A 22,052-nucleotide genomic window follows, 5' to 3' on the forward strand; every position below is an offset into this window, starting at 1 on the left:
CGCTGTCGGGATGACACAGTAAGAGTCTAAAATGATAAGGTTTATGCACCGGGAGGATACTTATACCTCAATTACAAACAATTACAGTCATTGTGAGATGAGAACGATGACAGAGAGCAGTGTCCTCCTCACAAACACTATCACAGTATCTGTTACTACCATGTGTTTGCCGGCCTGAAGATGACAACTGTACTAAATCAGTGGATGGATCTACAGTAGAAAATCCATCAATGCAAACTTTCCTCCATATGGAAGCAAGGAGTATAGGACCTGTCTTCTCGACAATCTGGATCTTGTCTCTAAGCACAAAATGACTGTTCAAACCAAGCACAGACACTCGGTTCACACTTGGCGCAGTCAGACAGTTCAGGGAACCTTCTCACCTACTTGTTTTCCTTCTGTCTCCACCCTTCTCTTCCTTGCCTGACAGCTCTGTCTTCATAGGATCTTGAAGGGGACGGACATAGATGGAAAACAAGGTGTACCGAACTGCTCGGCCAGGCCAAGTTTTGTTTGAACAGTAATTTTTTGCCAATGGATTCCCTTCAAAGAGAACCTGTCGTGTCCCTAAGTGCCTAAGCTTCAGTCACCTTGATGTAAGCACGCCCCGACACTGACTGACAGCTGTCTCTGCACTGATATGCTACAGAGCCGGCTGTCAATCAAAGTGTCAGGGCGGGGTTACAGCCGCCGTTCACTGTACACTAGGCGGTATCTGAAGTTGCACTTCAATGACTGAAATCCAGAGGCTTCCGGGACTAATTAAGTCCATTCCTGGCGCGGCAGTCACACAGCTTTAGAATGATATTAGCCTGCAGATTAACCCCATATCTGCAGGTTAATAGCTTTTAGGGATGTGACAGGTTCCCTTTGGAAGGGATGTCCAGAATTAGAATAACATGTCTTCAGGTTGTGTCTGGTATTGCAGCTCTGTCTCATTAAAGTGATGGGTGTAGTGTTGCAATACCAGACACAACCTGTAGACAGAGGTGGTGCTGTTTATGGAAAAAGGCAGCATTGTTGTTTTGGGTTTTTTAATCCCGGAGGACCCCTTTCATGATAACATTTTTTTTAATATTTCTGTTTTAAACTCGATCTTAATACATGATTGGATAGAGGCCCGGGAATATTCCCAGATGGTCTGTTAGCAGATTTTGTTTTTACAATAATGATGCCTGATTTGATTTTTGGCAGTTCTAATACCATAGTTTGGACGATGTGAAAATGACGGCACATTGCGCCTTTAAGCAGTCTTGTGTCAAAGCTTTGTATTTTTTGGAAAATGAATAAGAATTAATTTGAGGACTTAAATCAAATTAAGATGCACACACCGCCATCTAATAACACAAGTTCAGCACATACACAAATCTTAAAAAGAAAAACATACTAACAAGATTCAGGTGGGAGTACAGATGGTATACACAGCCACAACAATCGGAGTTAACTTTAGTCCCGGCAGTTTAATCCCTTAGATCAGGGGTGTCCAACCTTTTTTCCTTTCTGAGCCACATTGGAAGAAGAAGAGTTGTCTTGAGCCACACAATAAGTTTTGATCAAGTGACCATGATGTCACCAAAGGTCCTTCTTCTCTTGGAAACCGTACTGATTATGCAGAACTGACATTATCAGTGCAGTTTCAGTTTTTCAAGACATGCAGCCCAGCGAGTAACCATACCACCACACCTGATGCTGTGTAGGGTCTGACCAGGTGCCCCTTTGGGGATGAGGGCCTCTGGCAACTAAACACCACTTCCCCCCTCACTCCCAACTTAGGCCTGACCTGTACCCAGCAAGTGGGAGGTTCTGCCAAGGGAGGATGGGGCCTGTTTGATGTTTGTGGCCTCGCCTGAAATGGTGGCATTGCCTTAGTCCTGCCCACCTCCAGGTAGCTGACAGCCTATGGAGCCTCTTTCAGGTTACTTCCCATCCACTTTTACCTTCTTGACTTCTTTCATTTGTTTTCTCCGTGATTCATGCTCCATTTCCTCCTTATTGTCCAGCCCCTTTTCCTTCCTCCAGTTTCTGGCCCCTGCGCATGGACTGACAGACGGGAACAATCGGCTGTTTTTTCTACGTCTCCACTCACTGCCGTCAGCTCTCCTGATTCACCTGATTCAGCGGCTGACCCACCGGGATTCAATTCGGGCTGGTGAACTGGGGGGAGTACAAGTCGCACAGGAATAGGATTTATGTTGGCCACCACACCACGCTCAGCACTATAAGTAAAGCAGAGTGTGTGTACCTTGTAGGCTTGCAGCTGGAGATATGTGTCACTGAGGTGGTTAGCCTCGGTGATGTAAACCCGAAAAAGCAGGCTTCGACACATTTAGTGTTGAGAGGTTGGAACCAGATTTTGCGAATGACCACTAGAGCTGGGTGGGACTGGCCGTTCCCATATCTCCACCTCCAGGTCTTTGAACTGCCTATTTAAGGCAGCTCAGCTGCTTTATTCATGTTCTGGGTGTGGAAGTGGGAAAGACCTGTTATGTGCTGGTTGGAGAGCGCTACTGAGCGCTGCAGCTTTAAATTAAATAAACTTTGTTTAAAATTATGGCATTAGTAATATATATGGGTCTATGGTCTGATCATTCGGGGCACTGGCCTAGCAATGCCATTGCATAACCCTCTCGGTTGTTGATGCAGAGCACAGCGGATGGCCGATTGTAAGGAGAGGTGGGAAACTTGTGGGGCGCTGCCGAGGTGTAAAAGTTCCCTTAATAATCAGATAAGAAGGCTCACCTGACGTCTAAATAGCAAACGTCTAATCTTGCAATGTAGGTAGAAATATTATTGATACTCGCTGCTTCGCCAAGTCACCATGAGCACATGTAACGTCTGATGGTGGAAGATAACACACCAGACGCTGCACACCGCCACATGCGTCCAAATAGCCAGAGAGCAGACATAGGTTTATTCTACGTGAACTTGAGACATGTAATAACAAAAATAAGTTGGGCCACAGTCATAGCCATCCTGGGCCGCATGTAGCCCATGGACGGCAAGTTGGACATTCCTGCTTTAGATGCTACGGTCACTAGCAAGCTCAGCATCTAAGATGTTGATGTCTATCCATCCGATTACATTATCAGCTAGCAGCCTGATAAAAGCCCTTACGACTTTTGTCACTATCATGACGGATGGGCGATGCCAGGAGCATTGGGCTCTGCCGGATATCTGTCCCCGTGTGTTGCGCTTTCATTTACGCCCCGTACGCTGCTTCTGCGTCACGCTCCAAGGATTGTTTGCTTTCTCCAGAGTTTAATCTTTCTTCTCCTCGGTGAGTCGGTGAGATTTGTCACTTTAATGAACTGTGTTCTCGATCACCGCACAAGATATTAGTCTAAATGAAATTGATAAGAGTCCGTAGCTGTGAAATGACGCAGCAGCGGAGAACTTCTCACCTTCCACCCAACTTCCCGACTTAATTAGACTGTTTGCAGTCTGAGTTATGACTTGCAGCTTTGAAGAAGACGATTAATTTTCCAGAAGACCATAGCGACCTTAATAGCAGTATCCTATTGAAATATTCATCCATATGTATTAGATGTATACCATCAAGATAGATAGCTATGGAACAGATAGATGTGAGACAGATATAAGATAATACATGGAAGACATTAGATAGGCAGTAGGATGGAGAGAGATGAGATAGATGGGTAGTTAGATCGATTCCAAGGGATGCAGCAGCCACGGTGTGCGCCAAGATACATATAGACATTGAATATATGAATATTGAACTGCATTACTGCTATGGAGAATATGCAAAAAATTGAGCAACTTTGCTCACAAATTGGCCAATTTGTGTGTGCCCACCAGCCAAGAAAAGGCGCACCTTTCTTTGATGGAACCTATTGAATCAGACTTGACTCCCCTGGGCCAAAACCTACAAAAGTAATGGATTTACAGGATCTAGGTCTAATTAAAAACCGCTTTAGAACGATGGGAGAAATGCTCAGCCGACTATGGAGGCAGCACAAGAGAACACATCTGACCAGCAGTAGAATGAAGCAAGTGTGCACAGGTACAAGCTGCTGTGACTGTATTACATACAAACCATAGAGTGCAGCAGACACTGTGTGCTAGGATGTGTGCAAACATTAATTACACGAAATGTAAATTGCATTACTTCTAGACTATACTTATAAAATGAAGGTACTTAGCGCACCAATTGGCCAATTCGTATGTGCCCACCAGACACGGCAATTCTCTTAGGCGAAGGGATGCGTATTTAAAGGGTAGGTCCGCAGGACCTTACTGTGCATGTTCCACCCCATGCACCTGCATGAGATCTTGGGCAGGGGAGGCAGGTCATTATGAAGAGTGACCAGAGGTGGGCGGAGAAAGAGGGAGAGTGGCAGGAGAGGTGTGAGTGCAAGTGCCCACCCTGCTGCACTTGCGGCTTGTTATCATAAAAATTGTGAAAGGGATTTCTAAAAAAAAAAATGGGAAATTGCTTTCCTACTACAACGGTGTGGATTCAAGATCCTTTGCAGCGACTTTGCTTCCATGCCATTAGCTTGATGTAGAAAAACATGCTGACAGGTTCCCTTTAAAAACAGCAGTGATAGATAGATTAGATTTCAGAGGAGGACATGGAGTTCCAGAGGCGAAAGACAGAACAATCAAAATCTAACAAATATCATCAGCTTCTGAATCTTGACTCGAGCCGCTCCCCGAGACAGGTCGACAGCAAACGGAAAAACAGTCCAGTATCCAGAAAACTCTTTATAAATACATCCAACTTCATTCAAACCATATTAATATCCACATGAAGGTTGTGTGTATGGTCTGACCAACATTTTTGAACTGCATCAGTCTTTACTCATGGCTTACAAAGCAGTCTGGAATATGTCAGCGGTTAGACCACACACATAGACTTCATGTGGATTTTAATACGACTCTAATAAAGTTAGATGTTTTATGAAGACTTCCCTGGATGCTGGAGTATCTGTTATTTTAGAGGCGAAACATAGAATGGGTCCGGCATCCTTATTTTGTTCTAAACAATTGCCTGCTTACAGGAACTGACAGATACAGTGGCTTGCGAAAGTATTCACCCCCTTGGCATTTTTTGTGTTTTGCTACCTCACAACCTGGAATTTCACTGTTTTTATGAGGGTTTGCATCAGTTCATGTACAGAACATGCCTGCAACTGTGAACATTTGGATTTCTTTTTATTGTGAAGCAAACAACAAATAGGACAAAATAACTGAAGACTTCATTGTGTGTGAAGATCTGAGGTTGTGGGTTGTAAATAATCACCTAGGCCGGTTAACGATGCAACAATATTTTATTCCTCACATCCATGTTAACATGGTACAAACAACTCCAGGTAAATGGCCAAAATACAGTTCTCTCAGTCCTCAAGTTCCCAACCTGGGATCAGTAGTTCCACTGACTTTGCATCAGGCGATACTCACTGTCTCCCAACTTTTGGTTGGCCCACAGATTTTGTATCTCCAGCCATTATAGTCTGTAGCCACAGTCCCCGATCCTCCACATGACAGATAAAATGATGGAAGCACAGGTATCCAGTAGCAACAGTCCTTTAAGAAAGTTTAAATCCCAACGACATATCCCACAACTGTAGCTCGTTCATCCATCCCAATCGGTACTAATGTCCAAGACTCCATATGCCATCAATCCATCGATGGTCCAGGTCCTCAGATTAGATCCTACCCCTTCGACATCATTCCACCAACTCCTCGCTAAACATGTGGCTTCTTTTTCTCCATCACTCGGATCAGCCCCCTGAATGGGCAGAACGGATCTCACCCCCCCCCACCCCCATCCCACCGCACCCCAAAGCTAAATGTGTATTAGTGGATGTATTTTTCTCAGGTCGAACCCATCACCTGGGTCTGCATGTGAGACTCCCTGTGGTGACGGATCCGCCGGATCTACTTTGAACACTCACACAATGGGCTTAGTCACTGTTTGAACAATGTTTAGAGGCTCCTGAGATACTGATGAGATTACTGGAATGCTGGACAGTTTACAAGTAAAATTAGTGCACTTAAACTGACGAGCAAGCTGAATAATAAAACAGAGAAAAAAATCACTAATAAAACACAACAATAAGATCAATGACACCGGTGCTCCATGCTGGAAAAAGTCTGATAGTCTTTAGGAAGTGGGCAGCTCCTCACAGTGTGCATAACTATTCACTCCCCTAAAGTCAGTACTTTGTAGAGCCTCCTTTTGCGACAATTGCAACTGCAAGTCGCTTTTGATAAGTCTCTATGAGCTTTCCACATCGTGTCACTGGGATTTTTGCACATTCCTCAAGGCAAAACTGCTCCAGCTCCTTCAAGTTAGATGGTTTCCTTTGGTGAACAGCAATCTTCAAGTCTGACCACATATTCTCAATTGGATTAAGGTCTAGGCTTTGACTAGGCCACTCCAAAACATTTACACGTTTCCCATTAAACTACTCGATTGTTGCTTTAGCAGTATGCTTTGGGTCATTGTCTTGTTGGAAGGTGAACTTCTGTCCCAGTCTCAAATAACTGACAAACTGAAACAGGTTTTGCTCAATAATATCCCTGTATTTTGCACCATCCATCTTCCACTTGACTCTGACCATTTTCCCTGTCCCTGCTGCCGAAAAACATCCCCACAGCATGATGCTGCCATACCATGTTTCACTGTGGGGATGGTGTTCTTGGGGTGATGAGCTGTGTTGGTTTGGCACCAGACATAGCGTTTACCTTGGTGGACAAAAAGTTACATTTTCGTCTCTTCTGACCACAGCACCTTCCTCCATACATTTGGAGAGACTCCCACATCTCTTTTGGCAAACTCAGAACAAGCCTGACAATTTTTGTGTGTAAGTAAAGACTTTTTTCTGTCCACTCTTCCATAAAGGCCACCTCTATAGAGTGTATGGCTTATTGTGGTCATATGGATAGATTCTCCAGTCTGCTTGGGAACTCTTCAGCTCCTTCAGGGTTACCTTTGGTCTCTGTGCTGCCTCTCTGATTAATGCCCTCCTTGCCTGGGCTGAGAGTTTTGGTGGGCGGCCCTTCCTTGGCAGGTTTGTTGTGGTACCATGTTCTTTCCATTTGATGATAATGGATTTGATGATGCTTCGGGGGATCATCAGAGATTGGGATATTTTTTATAACCCAACCCTAACTTGTACTTTTCAACCACTTTGTCCCTGACTTGTTTGGAGATCTCCTTGGCCTTCATGGCGTTGTTTGGTTAGTGGTGCCTCTTGCTTAATGGTGTTGCTGCCTCTGTGGCCTTTTAGAAAAGGTAAAGTGTATATACTGACAGACCATGTGGCGCTTAGATTGCACACAGGTGGGCTTCCTTTCACTAAGCATGTGACTTATGAAGGTCATTTCTTGCACTAGAAATTTTTAGGGGCACATGCCAATTGTTAGTTATTTGATTGCATAAATTAAATTTATGCCTATATTTTTCTCACTTCACCAACGTAGACTATTTAGTGCTGATGCGTCACACACAAATCGGATTACAAAAGTATTTAAACTCTGGTTGTAATGTAGCAAAATAGATAAAAAGCCAAGGGGGGTGAATACTTTGCAAGCCACTGTACATCTACCTGGGCCTGGAAATGAGTCAATAGATCAGAGAGTTTTAATCAATCCATAAAGATCCTGAAAACTAGCCCGCAGAACCTTCTTTGCCACCCAAAGGAAACTCTACCATCTGAAGCTGCCAGTGATGTTCTGGCTAAAAATCTTCGAATCAATCATCTTCCCAATCTTCCTGTACGGCAATGAAGACCGGGTCCTCACAGATACCCAGACTGGTTAAAGGGGAATCCAGCCAATCACAAATACTCCTTCGGAATGCTGTACAACCTTCTCCAGAACCAGCGGAGCACCTTTAACAGTGCCTGTGACACTGAACTGGGCAGATTCCCTCTACATATAATGGTCCAGAAGAAGACGATATCATTCCAGGCTCACCTATATAGTAGCAGTTTGAGATCCTATCACCATAAAGCCCTGCTACATATAGGTGGTCCACGCAAACCAGGTCCTTGGAATAGCTCAGCCAAACCCAACCTGACCGAAACACCAACCACACCAGCCTGACAAAAGGCGAAATCAAAAAGACGATTGAGAAGACAAATATATCAGTGACTTGGGGAACAACGTAATCACCTCACAGAAACTGACCATATACCAGAGTGTACAGAGACACTACAGACTGGTCCCATATCAGGACAAACTTCCAAACCCCATAGACCGCAAGATCCTGAGCTGAAAGAGAATAATGCCGCGTTCACACATGCATGCGTCAGTCCCGAGTATGGACCGTGATGAATGGTGACTGTCCACGAGTCTCTTTAACCCAACTTGACAGTCTCATAGATTGTGACATAAGGATGTTTCAGTGCTGCCTTAATGCCCAGTCTACCATCGAATCCGGCTGCCATACTTTCACATGTTTTGGCAATGTTAATGTTTATTTGGCCCTCCCAATTAGATAGATCGTTATTAGGGCACATTTATCAAGACGGACAGTCTCTGACTGTAAGATTTCTGATATAAGGAACGCCACTGCTCATCATGAATTAGGTTAGCTGTGGCCTCATCTACGCCCCATTTCTGCCCTAGCATGGCCAATTTTGGTGGAGCTGGGGAAAACTGTCGGGAAAATGGCAAAAATTGCCAAAAATTTTGCGTTACTAATTTTTAAAACAATTTACAATAGAATTCTGGCAAAATTGCTTAAGTCAGGTTGTTAAAATGAATGAATGTGGTCACACAAACAAAAAACTTTGAGGTTTTTAAGGTCAAACTGAAGGGCCAGAAGGGGTTAATGTAAAAAAAATCCATGGTAGTTTTGAGTACAGAAGGGGTAATGCCAGTATTCCCGAACTAGTGCGGAGGAAGGGTTAGTGTAAAAATCCAATTTTTTGATTGAATGCTCTCTCTATGGGTGCACACAGCTATGGCGTCTTCTTTCCCTACTTCTGCTGTTAAGTGGATAATTCTTGTCTTTTTTCATTAATATGAATGCTTTTCCTCATATTAGATGTAAAACATTATTTTAAAATTAGTTTTACAATAAAAGTACAAAAGAGTAATAATTCTTCCCTTACCCGGCTGTGCCGCATTGTCAGCGCTCATTAGTTATAAACAGTTTAGAAATGGAAATGAACCAATACTTATCACTTCTCCAGAAAGTCGTAATGAGAACATAAAGATTTTATGTTAATAGTGTAAGGAAAATTAATAAAATGGCAGATCAGACAGTTTGCAAAGTTCTGGCGCCCACTTATCTTCATATACTTGATATAAAGAGCTAATTCTAGTATTCTAGCTCTAACTTCAGGGACCAGCATTTGTAGGTAAATTCTTTTCATTAGGATCAGTATTAGGGTATCGGTTTTATCCAAGGGGGGCATTATTACATTTATCGTGTTCTTTCCTCGTTGCTCTATTTTACTTCATCAGAATTCCTTGAGGAATTTCTTGCAATATCAGTAAGAGTAGAATCTAGATACTTTGGACTAACCTGGCCTATACTTGCTTATTCTCCATCACTGTCAATCTCCTCTGTTTTCCATAAAGTCTTGTTCTTAGTATGGTGTAGAACTGATGTGAATTGAACACAGGACCAGGTCCATTGACCAATTCAATAATCGGTGGCTGTCAAGTTAACTCCTATAGTTGCCGCGTCTTAACTCCTGGCAACTATAGATCTTCTTTAATTAGCCTGCCTGGAGCAATGACATCTTTGCGGCTTGATGCAGCTAATCCAAAGAAGACCCGCGGATGTTGACAGGTAGCAGGCAGTTCTCAGGGCTCTCATGTGGTGGTTACAAACTACTGAACTGGCAGAAAGACCAAAGCAGCATCACTGAGCAGGGAATAACAGGAAGGCAGTACTGTCTGTGCCTACATCTACATTTACAGGGCAAAACAGGAAAGTAGTACTACCTGTGCCTATGTCACTACAGACAAAACCAGGGTGCAGAATTTTGTGCCCCCACAAATTTTCTGGGAAAATAAGAAAGCAGCACTGCCTGTGTGTATGTCATTTACAGGAAAAATGGGGAAAACAATATAGTCTGTTCCTATATCATTGATAGGGATCAATACAGTCTGTGGCAACATAAAGGAACAATAGGGATGCAGTATTGTCTGTGTATTTATCATTTACAGAGAAACACAAGTTGCAATCATTTGTGTCTACATCAAATACAGGAGAATCAAGGAAGCAGGACTACTTGTGCCTACATAATTTACAGTGAGAAACGGAAGCAGTACTGTCTGTGACTAGATAATTTACAGCTAGAAAAGGGAATGCAGTACTTTCTGTACTTACATCATTTGCAAGAAAAGACAGGAAAGCAGTACTATCTGTGCCAGCATTATTTACAGGGAGTAGTAGTATCTGTGCCAGCATCATTTACAGGGAGTAGTAGTATCTGTGCCAGCATAATTTACAGGGAGTAGTAGTATCTGTGCCAGCATCATTTACAGGGAGTAGTAGTATCAGTGCCAGCATCATTTACAGGGAGTAGTAGTATCAGTGCCCGCATCATTTACAGGGAGTAGTAGTATCTGTGCCAGCATTATTTACAGGGAGTAGTAGTATCAGTGGCAGCATCATTTACAGGGAGTAGTAGTATCTGTGCCAGCATTATTTACAGGGAGTAGTAGTATCAGTGCCAGCATCATTTACAGGGAGTAGTAGTATCAGTGCCAGCATCATTTACAGGGAGTAGTAGTATCAGTGCCAGCATCATTTACAGGGAGTAGTAGTATCTGTGCCAGCATCATTTACAGGGAGTAGTAGTATCAGTGCCAGCATCATTTACAAGGAGTAGTAGTATCAGTGCCAGCATCATTTACAGGGAGTAGTAGTATCAGTGCCAGCATCATGTACAGTCCAAAACAGGAAAGAAGTTAGGCTGTACCTACATAATTTACAACAAGAAATATTGAGACACTACTGTCTGTGCCTATAACCTTAACAGAGAAAAACAAGGATGCAGTACTGCCTGTGCCAACATCCTTTTGAGGGAAAGACATGGAATTAGTACTGGTTGCATCTATGTCATGTACAGGAGGAGACAGAAAGACAGTACTGTACTATCGGTACTGACATAATTTACAGAATTGTGGTACTATCTGTGATTATGTTACTTATAGTGGACTAGTCTCTATATTTGCAGTGTGAGACTGGAAGAAAATCCTGTTTTTGCCTACATCATTTAGATGGAGAATGATGGCCCCCACATGATTTACAGGGAGAGAGGGGACAAAAGTACTATCTGTGCCTACACATTTACTGGTAATAGATAGTGGTCTTTGTACGTACTTATTATATAAGCAGCAGCACTGTATATCACATACAGGGAGACAGCATCAATTGAAGCGAGGCGGCATGGTCTGCTCCTTCATCTACTGAGAGAGCGAGACAAGGAAGCAGCACTATCTGTTTCTACATAATTTTCTATCCATAGGAAATACTGATTGTTGTAAGGTAGCCAACTCATACCTATAAAAGTTGTGGATTTCTGCTCCATCTGCAGATGATGAAGTAAGAATAGCAGCTTTCCTGGGCCGCAGCGCCGGCTATTAGCATGCATCATTCTACACTTGTGTCTTGTAGATTCTGCTGTGTAAGCGATGTGGGCTTAGACCCAGCAATGCACAATACAAATCTGATTTGCAGCCTCAGTTCACGGGAACCAAATCTAATTTCTTAACATTGAAAGTCCTTTACAGCTTCAGCGACACGGAGTCATGGAGATTTACATGCAGAGAGTTATTCTATCCGTGTGTCCTGTCTGATGATGGCTGGATGTCACCCTTTATAATCTTATACTAGGTCATGATTTGCTCTAGAGGTGGCCACATCGGGCCTTTATCTCATCGCCTTTGGTTTACCTTTATAGCAGTGCAGCTGAAAATAATGCTGATTGTTCTTCCTTCTTTTTTAAAATGTACAGGGACAATTTAAGGGCGAGTATTTCCCCATTGCCACCATGTCCCCGAGGACAGAGCCTTTTCTTTTGCTGGATTCTTAAAGAGGTATAACAAGTTATATTCTAGATCGTTGAAGATCCAACCTACAAGTTGGCTGAGAAGCCAACAGTGAAGACCCCCATAACCCACAATGGAGCGGTGATCAAGCATGCGTGCACCAGAGATTCCTCGCACATGCAAGCGACAGATAACCAGGGCGCTGTACATGGCGATCTACGGTAGTCCCAAAGAGATTGAATAAATTGATAGTGCACATGTTCCACCGCCATTCTTGGCTATTTCTGGTACTACCATAAATAATGAATGCACGCTGAATCGACAATCGGACCCCCCATCTACAAGTTCTAGGATAGGTAATGGCCTCTCCTTACCGGAATCCCCCTTTAAGTTACATCTTTGTAATTACTGTACTGTATAGTAGTGAGTAGTAATCTTGTAATGTTGTAAACTTGGAACAAAACATTTTTTTTCTTCTTCTTTGTTCTAGGATGAGTTTGATCCTTTCAAGAACACAGCGTCATCTAGAAGAAATCGACGGTAGATGTTATTAGCCATTTAGGCTGTCATCACATTCTTCCACTTTGTCAGCAGTAACGAGAGGCATCCGAGAATTACCCAACCTCCCACTTTGTTAGCAGTCGTCTGCCCTTTTCACTCCACTATGCACTATTATTATGAAGGCAGCTTTGCCTTGACATGTATTGATCTTATGTCTGTAGTTGTCCAAGTCATCTCCTGCCATGGCACGTTAGTAGTCTCCTCTGTTGTACTCATCTGTTAACGGAATAGTCTATGATCGGTTTTCAGATATACGTTAAATCTTTAGGAGTTGTTTTTAACCTAATTTATGTGTTGCCATCACAAGTTAAAGTTTACTTATTATTCTCCTGCTGTGCCTTATGTATTTCTGACTCATATCGCACCAAGCAATCCGCTTTTCTCAAGACCCGTGAAAAATAATATTTTAAGCATTCCCCGTCCTCCTACCATTGTCAGTAAATAATGTCTAGAAGCTGCTAAACATAGACAATCCCTGTGCAACTGATAGGTCGTCAATGATCAAGACTGACCGCAGCATAAAAACTGCTAGTTGACCTATAGAAGATATAGAATGATGTCTGACAACAGGCAAGACCTAAAATAGATGTTGAATGATGGCTGACAACAGCTAATACCCATAATAGATGTAGAATGATGGCCAACAACAGCCAAGACCCATAATAGATGTAGAATGATAACTGACAGCAACCAAGACTGATGATAGGTGTAGAATGAAGGCCGACAGCAGCCAAGACATATAGAAAATGTAGAATGTTGGCCGACAACAGCAAAGACCTAGAATGATGGCTGACAACAACCAAGACCTATAGAGACTGTAGAATGATGGCCGACGACAGCCAAGACCTAGAATGATGGCCGACGACAGCCAAGACCTAGAATGATGGCCGACGACAGCCAAGACCGGATGTACAATGATGGTTGACAACAACCAAGAACTATAATAGATGTAGAATGATGGCCAACAGCCAAGACCTATAAAAAATGTAGAATGATGGTTGACAACTGCTAAGACCCATAATAGATGTAGAATGATGGCCAACAACAGCCAAGACCTATAGAAAATGCAGAATGATGGTTGACAACAGCTAAGACCCATAATAGATGTAGAATGATAGCTGACAACTGCCAAGACCTAGAATGATGGCCGACAACAGCCAAGACCAGATTTAGAATGTTAGATGACAACAGCCAAGAACTATAGAAAATGTAGTATGATGTCTGACAACAGCCAAGACCTATATTAGATGTAGAATGATGGCGGACAACAGCCAAGACCTACTGGTTTACTGGTTGACAAAACTCGAGACCATGTACAGCTTTCACGCTGCTTGTTGAGTGTTATATGGACTGACAGCAGCTGGGAAGCTGGTTGTGGGCAATACCAACCACTGGCAAGAGCTCGCTTTCTGCTTGGCGCAGAGTGCTCAGGATAAAGGCCGATCACTGATTGCCTTGTTGCTCCATTACCAATGATCACTTGTAATAGGCAGGGACCTCGGAGTCCAGGGCGATGAGCTTTTGCAGTCACATCATCACGGCACTCTTGTAACGTCACACTGGTTTATGAGGCATGCGGAATGGTAAATTCAGTTATCGGACCATTCTACAATTGAATATATATAGAAACATGACACATCACTATGGTCGCAGCTTAATTTTGCGCATTTAAATTTACATTACGGTAAAAGCTGTATTTGGAATGTAAGAATGTGTAAAATTCTACTGTCGCTTAGCAACCGGCTAAAAAATAATGGCTCATTAGTGCACACTGTTAATAATTTTCACGCAAACCCCATTGATGTATGTTGTTAAATACGTTTTTTTAAGAGGTGCCAGCTTGTGGTTGGTTGCTGAGTAGCAAACAAAAAATTCTAACTGCTCTTGCAGGAAACTTCCCAATAGGTAGAGCTTTCCTTTAAATTATATTAAAAGAGGTTGACCAGCTTGAAAAAAAAAATAGCTTTAAACATGTTTGAAATGGCCGGAGATACAGTTTACTAATATACTGTAGTTATCAAAGATGTTATGATCTCCAGATATCGGTGCTGGTCAGGGCAGCTACACCTCTACCTTTATAGGACATCTGTCAGTCGTAAGATATAAGCACAAACATACAATTCCCACAAAGGATTAAACATGGGGGTGATAAGAACTCCTCCTATAAGGATGCCAAATCCTAAGATTGCATGGGGAATTGGCATCAAGCGGAAAAGGAGTTCATGGCATCCAGCTGAAAAGGCCATCTGTGTATTCCGAGCCAATTCGGTATCACTGAAGACTGTCCTCAACAATGCTGATAGCATGGGAGCAGCTTACAACACTCTTCTCACAGTTCTCCTCCCAGCTGTCTTTTGCAGTCTATTCCTGGCATAGTCTACAATCACCCAATATATTAAACATGCCCTTGTCTTATAACAAAGGAGCTTTAAGCAAGAAATTTTCTTTGATCATATGACTGAAAATTATTGTGGATGCCATAGAGGTCAATGAATAACACGAACAGGAATCACAATCAAACTATCCACTGGGTAAAACAGATGACCCCACTAATGAGAGAACACCTTCAAAATCTCCGCTCAGTTAGTGTGAGGAGTTCACTATATAAATGAAATCCAGTTTTACTTCTGATGTGGTTGCTTTGATTGGTAGAGGTCTTCGGGGTCTCCATTGATTGACTCTTCGCTGCTCTCTTCTGAAATCCCGATCTGAGCATCTCTTCCCCGTGCATTTCACAGAGGTTGACTTGACATACAAGCAGTGACAGCTCACCGCTACCTGCTCTGAATTAAACTGGTTTAGCGCCTTTAAGATTGTGACGGCCGTGCTGATATACAAAGGAGAGGTAAAAAGAAATTGTAGAGAAACCCTTAAGAATTCGTCTTTTAAGAGTGAAAATGCTAATAGTTCAAGTAGTCTAGTGCAGCCGAAGATTTCAGAGACCCACTTTCAAAACCAATAGTAAAATCAACATAAGAAGTTTAGTAACTTGATACATTTTCTAAATGATCTTGTATTGATCAGGAATTGCATCCTGTATTATACTCTAGAGCTGCACTCACTATTCTGCTCTGAAGTACACTAAACACTGTAGCCATAGATCAGTACAGCATAAGCAGTGGCTTTTATGTACCAGGTGTCTTTTCTTTTTATCTATGTTGAAAGTGACCATAGATAGACCCTCACTCTCAGATGGTAGGACGGCACAGCAGAGAAAGTCTGTCAAACCGTCTGGTTAAACTACTGTCTCACATGCGGCTCACAGCACCATTTTGGCATCGGTGTTTCTCCTTTGAAAAAGATGAAAGACTGTGAAGACTCCCGACTCATCCAACGTCCACCAATGCCAATGGAGAGGTGGAAACTCTGGTGCAGGCTTCTTTCTACTGAACGAAAGACTCAGCATCAGATCTGGGCCACCAGAAACATGACTACTATGACACAAATTTAGTCCGAAAAGGGGCAGGATTTTGTGTAAATGTAGCCCACAACTGGAGCTCTCACTCAGTTTGAGGCTTTAGTTGGTGGCTCCTGGTGGGCAGGACTTAAAGATCTGTTTTTGACCAACCTATATGTCAGTAAAACAATTCAGTCCATCACATGTACTACGCTCTGGATATTGTAAACATTTGCTGAAAATATTTATTTTCCAGCACAGCGGCGCAGAGCGTGTAGTCTATGATTTTCTGCAAGTAACTTCACAATGTATTCCTCGCGGTTATGCTTGGAGGCATAGTCAATATAATGGACGCTGTTTGCGGAGACCTCGGATATGTTACTCATTCTGATTCAGTGGGCTATGGAAACGTCATTACATGTGATTTTGTTATTTCTGTAATTTTTATAATGCATGGCATTTTTCTTTTCTCTTTATCTACATGGTGACCTGCTGCTCTTTTTTGCAGGGCTCCTGTTATGTTAGTAATGAGGAAACTGGGGGGGGGGGGGGGGGGACATTTTTTGATTGTCGAAATGTAAATGATTTGTCATAATAAAGGTTTGTTTAATTATTGTTCTTCATCGTGTTTGCGTCTTCCCTTGTACATGGCCTTGATGAAACCGTAGCTGATTCAGGAACCTGGAAAAACTCCACGTGATGAAGCTAATAATAGTTAATGGGCATGTTAACCATATGGACGTGGGGCTAAATTAAGACAAAATGTGCTCATATTTATCTCCATATCGTCATATTTCTAGGCATGTTGTAAGAAAGCAGGAGGTAAGGTTCTGGATGGTAGATATGTCCGTAATGTAAGCTGTACCTGTACCACTGAGAGGGTTTAATGTGATTGGATTTTGGTTCCGGCTTGTTTAAGTAACCAAAAGATCCTGGCTGGGAAAAGTCGATCGTATGATCCAGTCCGAGGATTACAGGCCTATAAACAGCAGCAGCAGACGCAGGGGAAAGAGGAAGGGGAAAGACGGGCTGCGGCGGTAAGTAAGCTGGCATCACTGCCGGTGGAGAGGGGCAGCGTGCAGGGACACCGGCGCTACAGCAACTACCTGCCTGTAAGTTCTTAGACATAAGGAAAAATAAGCCAAGTTCTGGATAACCCCTTTAATATAATGATTTATTTCTATATTTAGGGTACCTTTACGTCAGTAGTTACCTGAGAACTTGGTTGCTAGCAGAAGCGTGGATCAGTAAGAAGTAGATGCCTACAGTACATGTACATGAGAATGACTATGACACAGTCGGCATCCATTGTGTGTAGAAATATACTTGCTGTCTCTAGAGGATTATGCTCCCACTCTTTTCCATCCCCATATTTTACATTTTTTCTTTGCTTGTACAGATTAACTTCTACGTATATGAAGTCAATAAATTCCTTATTTTATGGACATATTTTGCATAATGTATGTATTTTGGAGATAGGTGACTTTCCCCAATGTGATCATTTTTCTAAAAGCTTCTGGTGTGTTGTAGAATACCAATAATTTATTATCCCAGGTCCCATTTTCTCCACATGTGGTGGTCGGAGTCAGCGGCTGTCTAGATGTCATTGTGTTGTGTAATTGCTATCATCCGGTTACTAAACCTTTCCACCTGAAAATAGAAAAGTCCCCAAATCCTCATTCTGAGTCCCGGATCACTTCCCATTACTGTTCGCTTCCTGTTGTACGTGACCATTTCTGATAAAACCAACCTCAAGATTCAATTACTTTATATCTTCCCTCTGCTCACCTACACGATATCTGACATGCACACTCCTTTATAGTGAATGGAGAAGTAAACTAATCTGTAGGGTTGGAGTTCCTATTGCTGATTACAGAGCAGAGGCCGTGAAGTGCAGAATTTCTAACTTCATCCAAATTTTTGGAAGAGCTTGAACTTTCTTAAAGTTACCTGAGCCTTGAAAGTGAGAATATAGCAAAACTTTGTAAAGCTCATATAATAGTGCTTCCTTTCTTCTATTGGAGGGGATTGATTTATATATCTGTATTTGGCATTACCATGATATTGGATAACCTGCCATATAGCAGTTTTCCATATTTCCCAATATCACAGTATTGAGACAAAGATCATGTCAGCTCAGAAATCTTAACACAGAAGGTAGGAGTTATACCGGCCCCTGAGGGGGTTTGCCAAAGTTCTCTTTTATGGAGCATGCTGGCGCTATAAATGCGTTGCCTTATTACAAACCCCACATCTATATACCCTATAATGAAATATTGGCCTCATAGAGGACAGTTCTTCCGTTGAGCCTGTGCAGACTTGCTAGCTCTGGCAAACCTCACCCATTCTGTATGGCATGGACAGCCATGGCCGACTTGAAATACATTTTTTCTACAGGGGTCACTGCTGGGGAAATGGATGGTCAGTTAGTGGACGGTTGGATTTTCTAACCTGATTGCTGGATCAGTGTAACGGGTCCGGGAGGCGGACTGAAACGGGTCCGGGAGGCGGAACCTCTGAGCTACTATACAAGGGGGCGGCCCTTGTAAGGGAGCGGGTGGCAGTCTCTGGGTGAACGGACAGGGAGTTACGGCAAGTGATCAGGGCAGTCTCTGGGTAAGGGGTAGGTACGACCTGTGATGGCAGAGCCTCCGGGTAGGCTAGCAGGCAGGTGGTAGATGTGTGCTCCCAGGTGAGCAAGCGAGAGTCTCTGGAACAGCAGGTGGTCACGGCACGTGACGGCGGAACCTCCGGGCTGGCAGGCAGGTAGGTAACGGAGAAGCGCTCCCAGGTGAGCGGGCAAGAGTCTCTGGAATAGCTGATGGTCACCGCACGTGACAACGGGACCTCCGGGCTGGCAAGCAGGCAGGTAACGGAGATGCGCTCCCAGGTGAGCGGGCAAGAGTCTCTGAGATAGCTGGTGGTCACAGCACGTGACAACGGAGCCTCCGGGCTGGCAAGCAGGCAGATAACGGAGAAGCGCTCCCAGGTGAGCGGGCAAGCTGGTCCATAGACAGACTGACCGGAGTAGTAAGGCAGACCGTCGGACCTCAGGCAAGCAGGCAGGTAGCTGATATGCGCTCCCAGGTGAGCGGGCAGGCTGGTCCTTTAGACAGACTGACAGGAGTAGTAAGGCAGACCGTCGGACCTCAGACTGGCAGACAGGTAACAAGTATTCAGGCAGGAATCAGGCAGGTAACTAGCAGGAAACTGGCAGGAAACTGGCAGGTAACTGGAAACGGGACCTGAGGGCTGAAGCACAGGTGAGACACAGGTGCAAACAACATTGCTCGGGCACCTCCATTTTGGAGGAGGTGCCTTATATATGATGAAGTTGAAGTCCTCCGGCCATTGGCCGGGGACTCTTTAGGGCGGCGCGCGCGGCCCCTTTAAGAGGAGGGAAGCGCGCGCGCGCGCGCCCTAAGCACAGGGGCCGGGAAGGAGCGCGCGCTGAGAGCAGAGCAGGAGGAGGACGCCGGGACGGAGCGCGCGCTGACAGCAGAGCGGGGAGAGGACGCCGGGACGGAGCGCGCGCTGACAGCAGAGCGGGGAGAGGACGCCGGGACGGAGCGCGCGCTGACAGCAGAGCGGTGAGGGGAGCAGCGTCCCTGCCTAGCAGAGGGCAGGGACGCCAGCGCTACAGTACCCCCCCCTTTAGGCCCCCCCTTTTTTAGGCCAGACAGAAATTTAGCTAGGATGAGAGGGGCATGGATATTCTCCCGGGGCTCCCACGTTCTCTCCTCAGGACCAAACCCCCTCCAATCTACCAAGAAAAAGGTCTTTCCTCTTACCCTTTTGGTGGCAAGAATGTTCTCTACCTCAAACTCGTCCTCAGCAGAAACCGGAGCAAGAGGCGTACCTGTAGACTTAGAAAAAGAGTTAAGTACCACAGGTTTGAGGAGAGATACATGGAAGGAGTTAGGGATCCGTAAGTTGGCCGGGAGTTTCAATTTATAGGCCACCGGGTTGATCTGACTGATAACCTCCAGTGGGCCGATGAACCGAGGCCCCAACTTATAGGAAGGGATCTTGAGCCGGACATATTTGGACGAGAGCCAGACTTTATCCCCAGGACGGAATTGAGGAGGATCCAGACGTCCTTTGTCAGCGTGCCTTTTCATACGCTCGGATGACAGAAGGAGTGCGGACCGGGTACTCTCCCATATGGAGGAAGACTCGCTCTCGTGATTGTTGTACGAGAATTCGGCCCATGGCAGGAGATCCACCCAGTCAGAATGGTGAGCATTAACGAAGTGCCGGAGGTAACTGGTCAGGTTCTGATTGATCCGCTCCACTTGACCATTAGACTGTGGGTGGTAAGCGGAGGAGAAGTCCAGAGTGACGTCTAGCAATTTACAAGTGGCTCTCCAGAAACGAGAAGTGAACTGTACTCCTCGATCCGACACGATGTGACGGGGCAGGCCATGAAGACGGAAGATGTGGCGGATAAAGACTCTAGCCAGCTCGGGTGCAGACGGAAGACCTGGCAGGGGAATGAAGTGAGCCATCTTGGAAAAGCGGTCAGCGACCACCCAAATGACCGTACAACCGGCAGAGACGGGCAGATCAGTTACGAAGTCCATCGCTATATGCTGCCAGGGGGCAGCAGGTGCTGGCAGAGGAAGAAGGCGGCCGGCCGACAGGTGTCTCGGAACCTTGTTGCGGGCGCAGGACACACAGGCAGAAACAAAGTCCATAACATCCTTGTGCAGGTTAGGCCACCAGTAGTGCCGGGTAATAAGCTGGAGGGTCTTTTTCTGACTGGCGTTGCCAGCTAGTTTAGACGAATGACCCCAGTGTAGGATCCTCTCCCGATCAGGTACCGATACGAACGTCTTACCAGGAGGGAGACAATTTAGACTCACGGGAGCCACCTGCATTACTCTGGCGGGATCGATGGGGCAGTCACATGGTCTATGAGGTGGTAATGTCTCTGCCTCCTCCATATCAAAGACATCAGCACAAGACCAATAAGGAATCGGAAGTCCAGGTAGATTAGCTGGGATAGGAGAGGGACGGACGGAATGGACGGGAACCAGACAGGTTTTATGACAGTCTTGTCCCCAGCGAAGGACTTCTCCGGTTTGCCAGTCAAGCACGGGTGCATGTCTCTGGAGCCAAGGCAGACCTAGCAAGAGGGCGTGAGAGAGTCCAGGCAGAACGTGAAGGGAGATACTCTCTGAATGCAGCATACCCACTTGCAGAGTAATGGATTCGGTGATGAATTGGATGGGGCGAGATAAGAGGCCCCCATCCACGGCAACAACAGACAAGGGTACAGCCAGAGGTTTGGTGGGGATGCGGTATTTCTCCACCAGGGACAGTGAAATAAGATTTCCGGCTGCTCCAGAGTCAAGTTGGGCTAGTTCGGAATAACGATTCTCCCCGCAGATGATTGAGACAGACAGCAGCAGGGATGAAGAGGATTTATTTTTGTCTAGATCAAGTCCTCTGAGCGAACCTAGACACAGGCGTTCTCCCGACCTCTCCGGGCAGGCACGGATCCGATGCTCCTTACTGCCACAGTAGAAGCAGCTCCCCTCGGCACGGCGAAAGTCCTGACGGGATTTGACCATCTTGGTCTGGTCGACCTGCATAGGCTCAGGAGAGTGTACCTGGGGAGAAACGGAAGGAGTGACGGGTTTCAGAAAAGTAGGAACCAGACGTGGAAGCCCCTTTTCACGGGTGACCTCTTTGGCACGTTCCTGGAACCGTAGGTCAATCCGGGTGGCAAGAGTTATTAGGTCATCGAGAGTGGTAGGAATGTCCCGACCAGCAAGTTCATCTTTAATACGGCCGGACAGACCCTCCCAGAAGACGGATACCAGAGCTTCGTTATCCCAGGCCAGCTCCGAGGCAAGGGTACGGAACCGTATGGCATATTGACCCACGGTGAGGCTTCCCTGACGGAGGCGTAGCAGAGATGATGCGGATGAGGTCCTCCGTCCGGGTTCGTCGAAGGCTTTCCGGAAAGCCGTGAGAAAGGCAGGCAAGTCGGACACCAGGGGGTCTCCTCTCTCCCATAGAGGATTTAGCCAGGCCAGAGCCTCCCCGGTGAGATGGGACATGATGAATGCAATTTTGGCTCGGTCGGAGTTAAACTGGTGGGACA

General features: G+C 44.9%; 1 protein-coding gene across 1 annotated transcript in view; it reads left to right on the plus strand.

The window, feature by feature from the left end:
- Positions 1–14,951, plus strand: part of MRE11 (MRE11 homolog, double strand break repair nuclease) — a 242,404-nt gene extending 227,453 nt beyond the window's left edge. The window contains exon 20 of the mRNA XM_073662176.1: positions 12,473–14,951. Coding sequence (XP_073518277.1) covers positions 12,473–12,526 — 54 coding nt within the window. The 3' untranslated portion in view covers positions 12,527–14,951. The remainder of the gene's footprint in view (positions 1–12,472) is intronic.
- The last annotated feature ends 7,101 nt before the right edge of the window (positions 14,952–22,052 follow it).

This window comes from Phyllobates terribilis, unplaced genomic scaffold (assembly GCF_046119375.1).
Source record: "Phyllobates terribilis strain yellow unplaced genomic scaffold, ASM4611937v1 Scaffold_2__4_contigs__length_985480577, whole genome shotgun sequence".
In the NCBI taxonomy this organism is placed as follows: Eukaryota; Metazoa; Chordata; class Amphibia; order Anura; family Dendrobatidae; genus Phyllobates; species Phyllobates terribilis.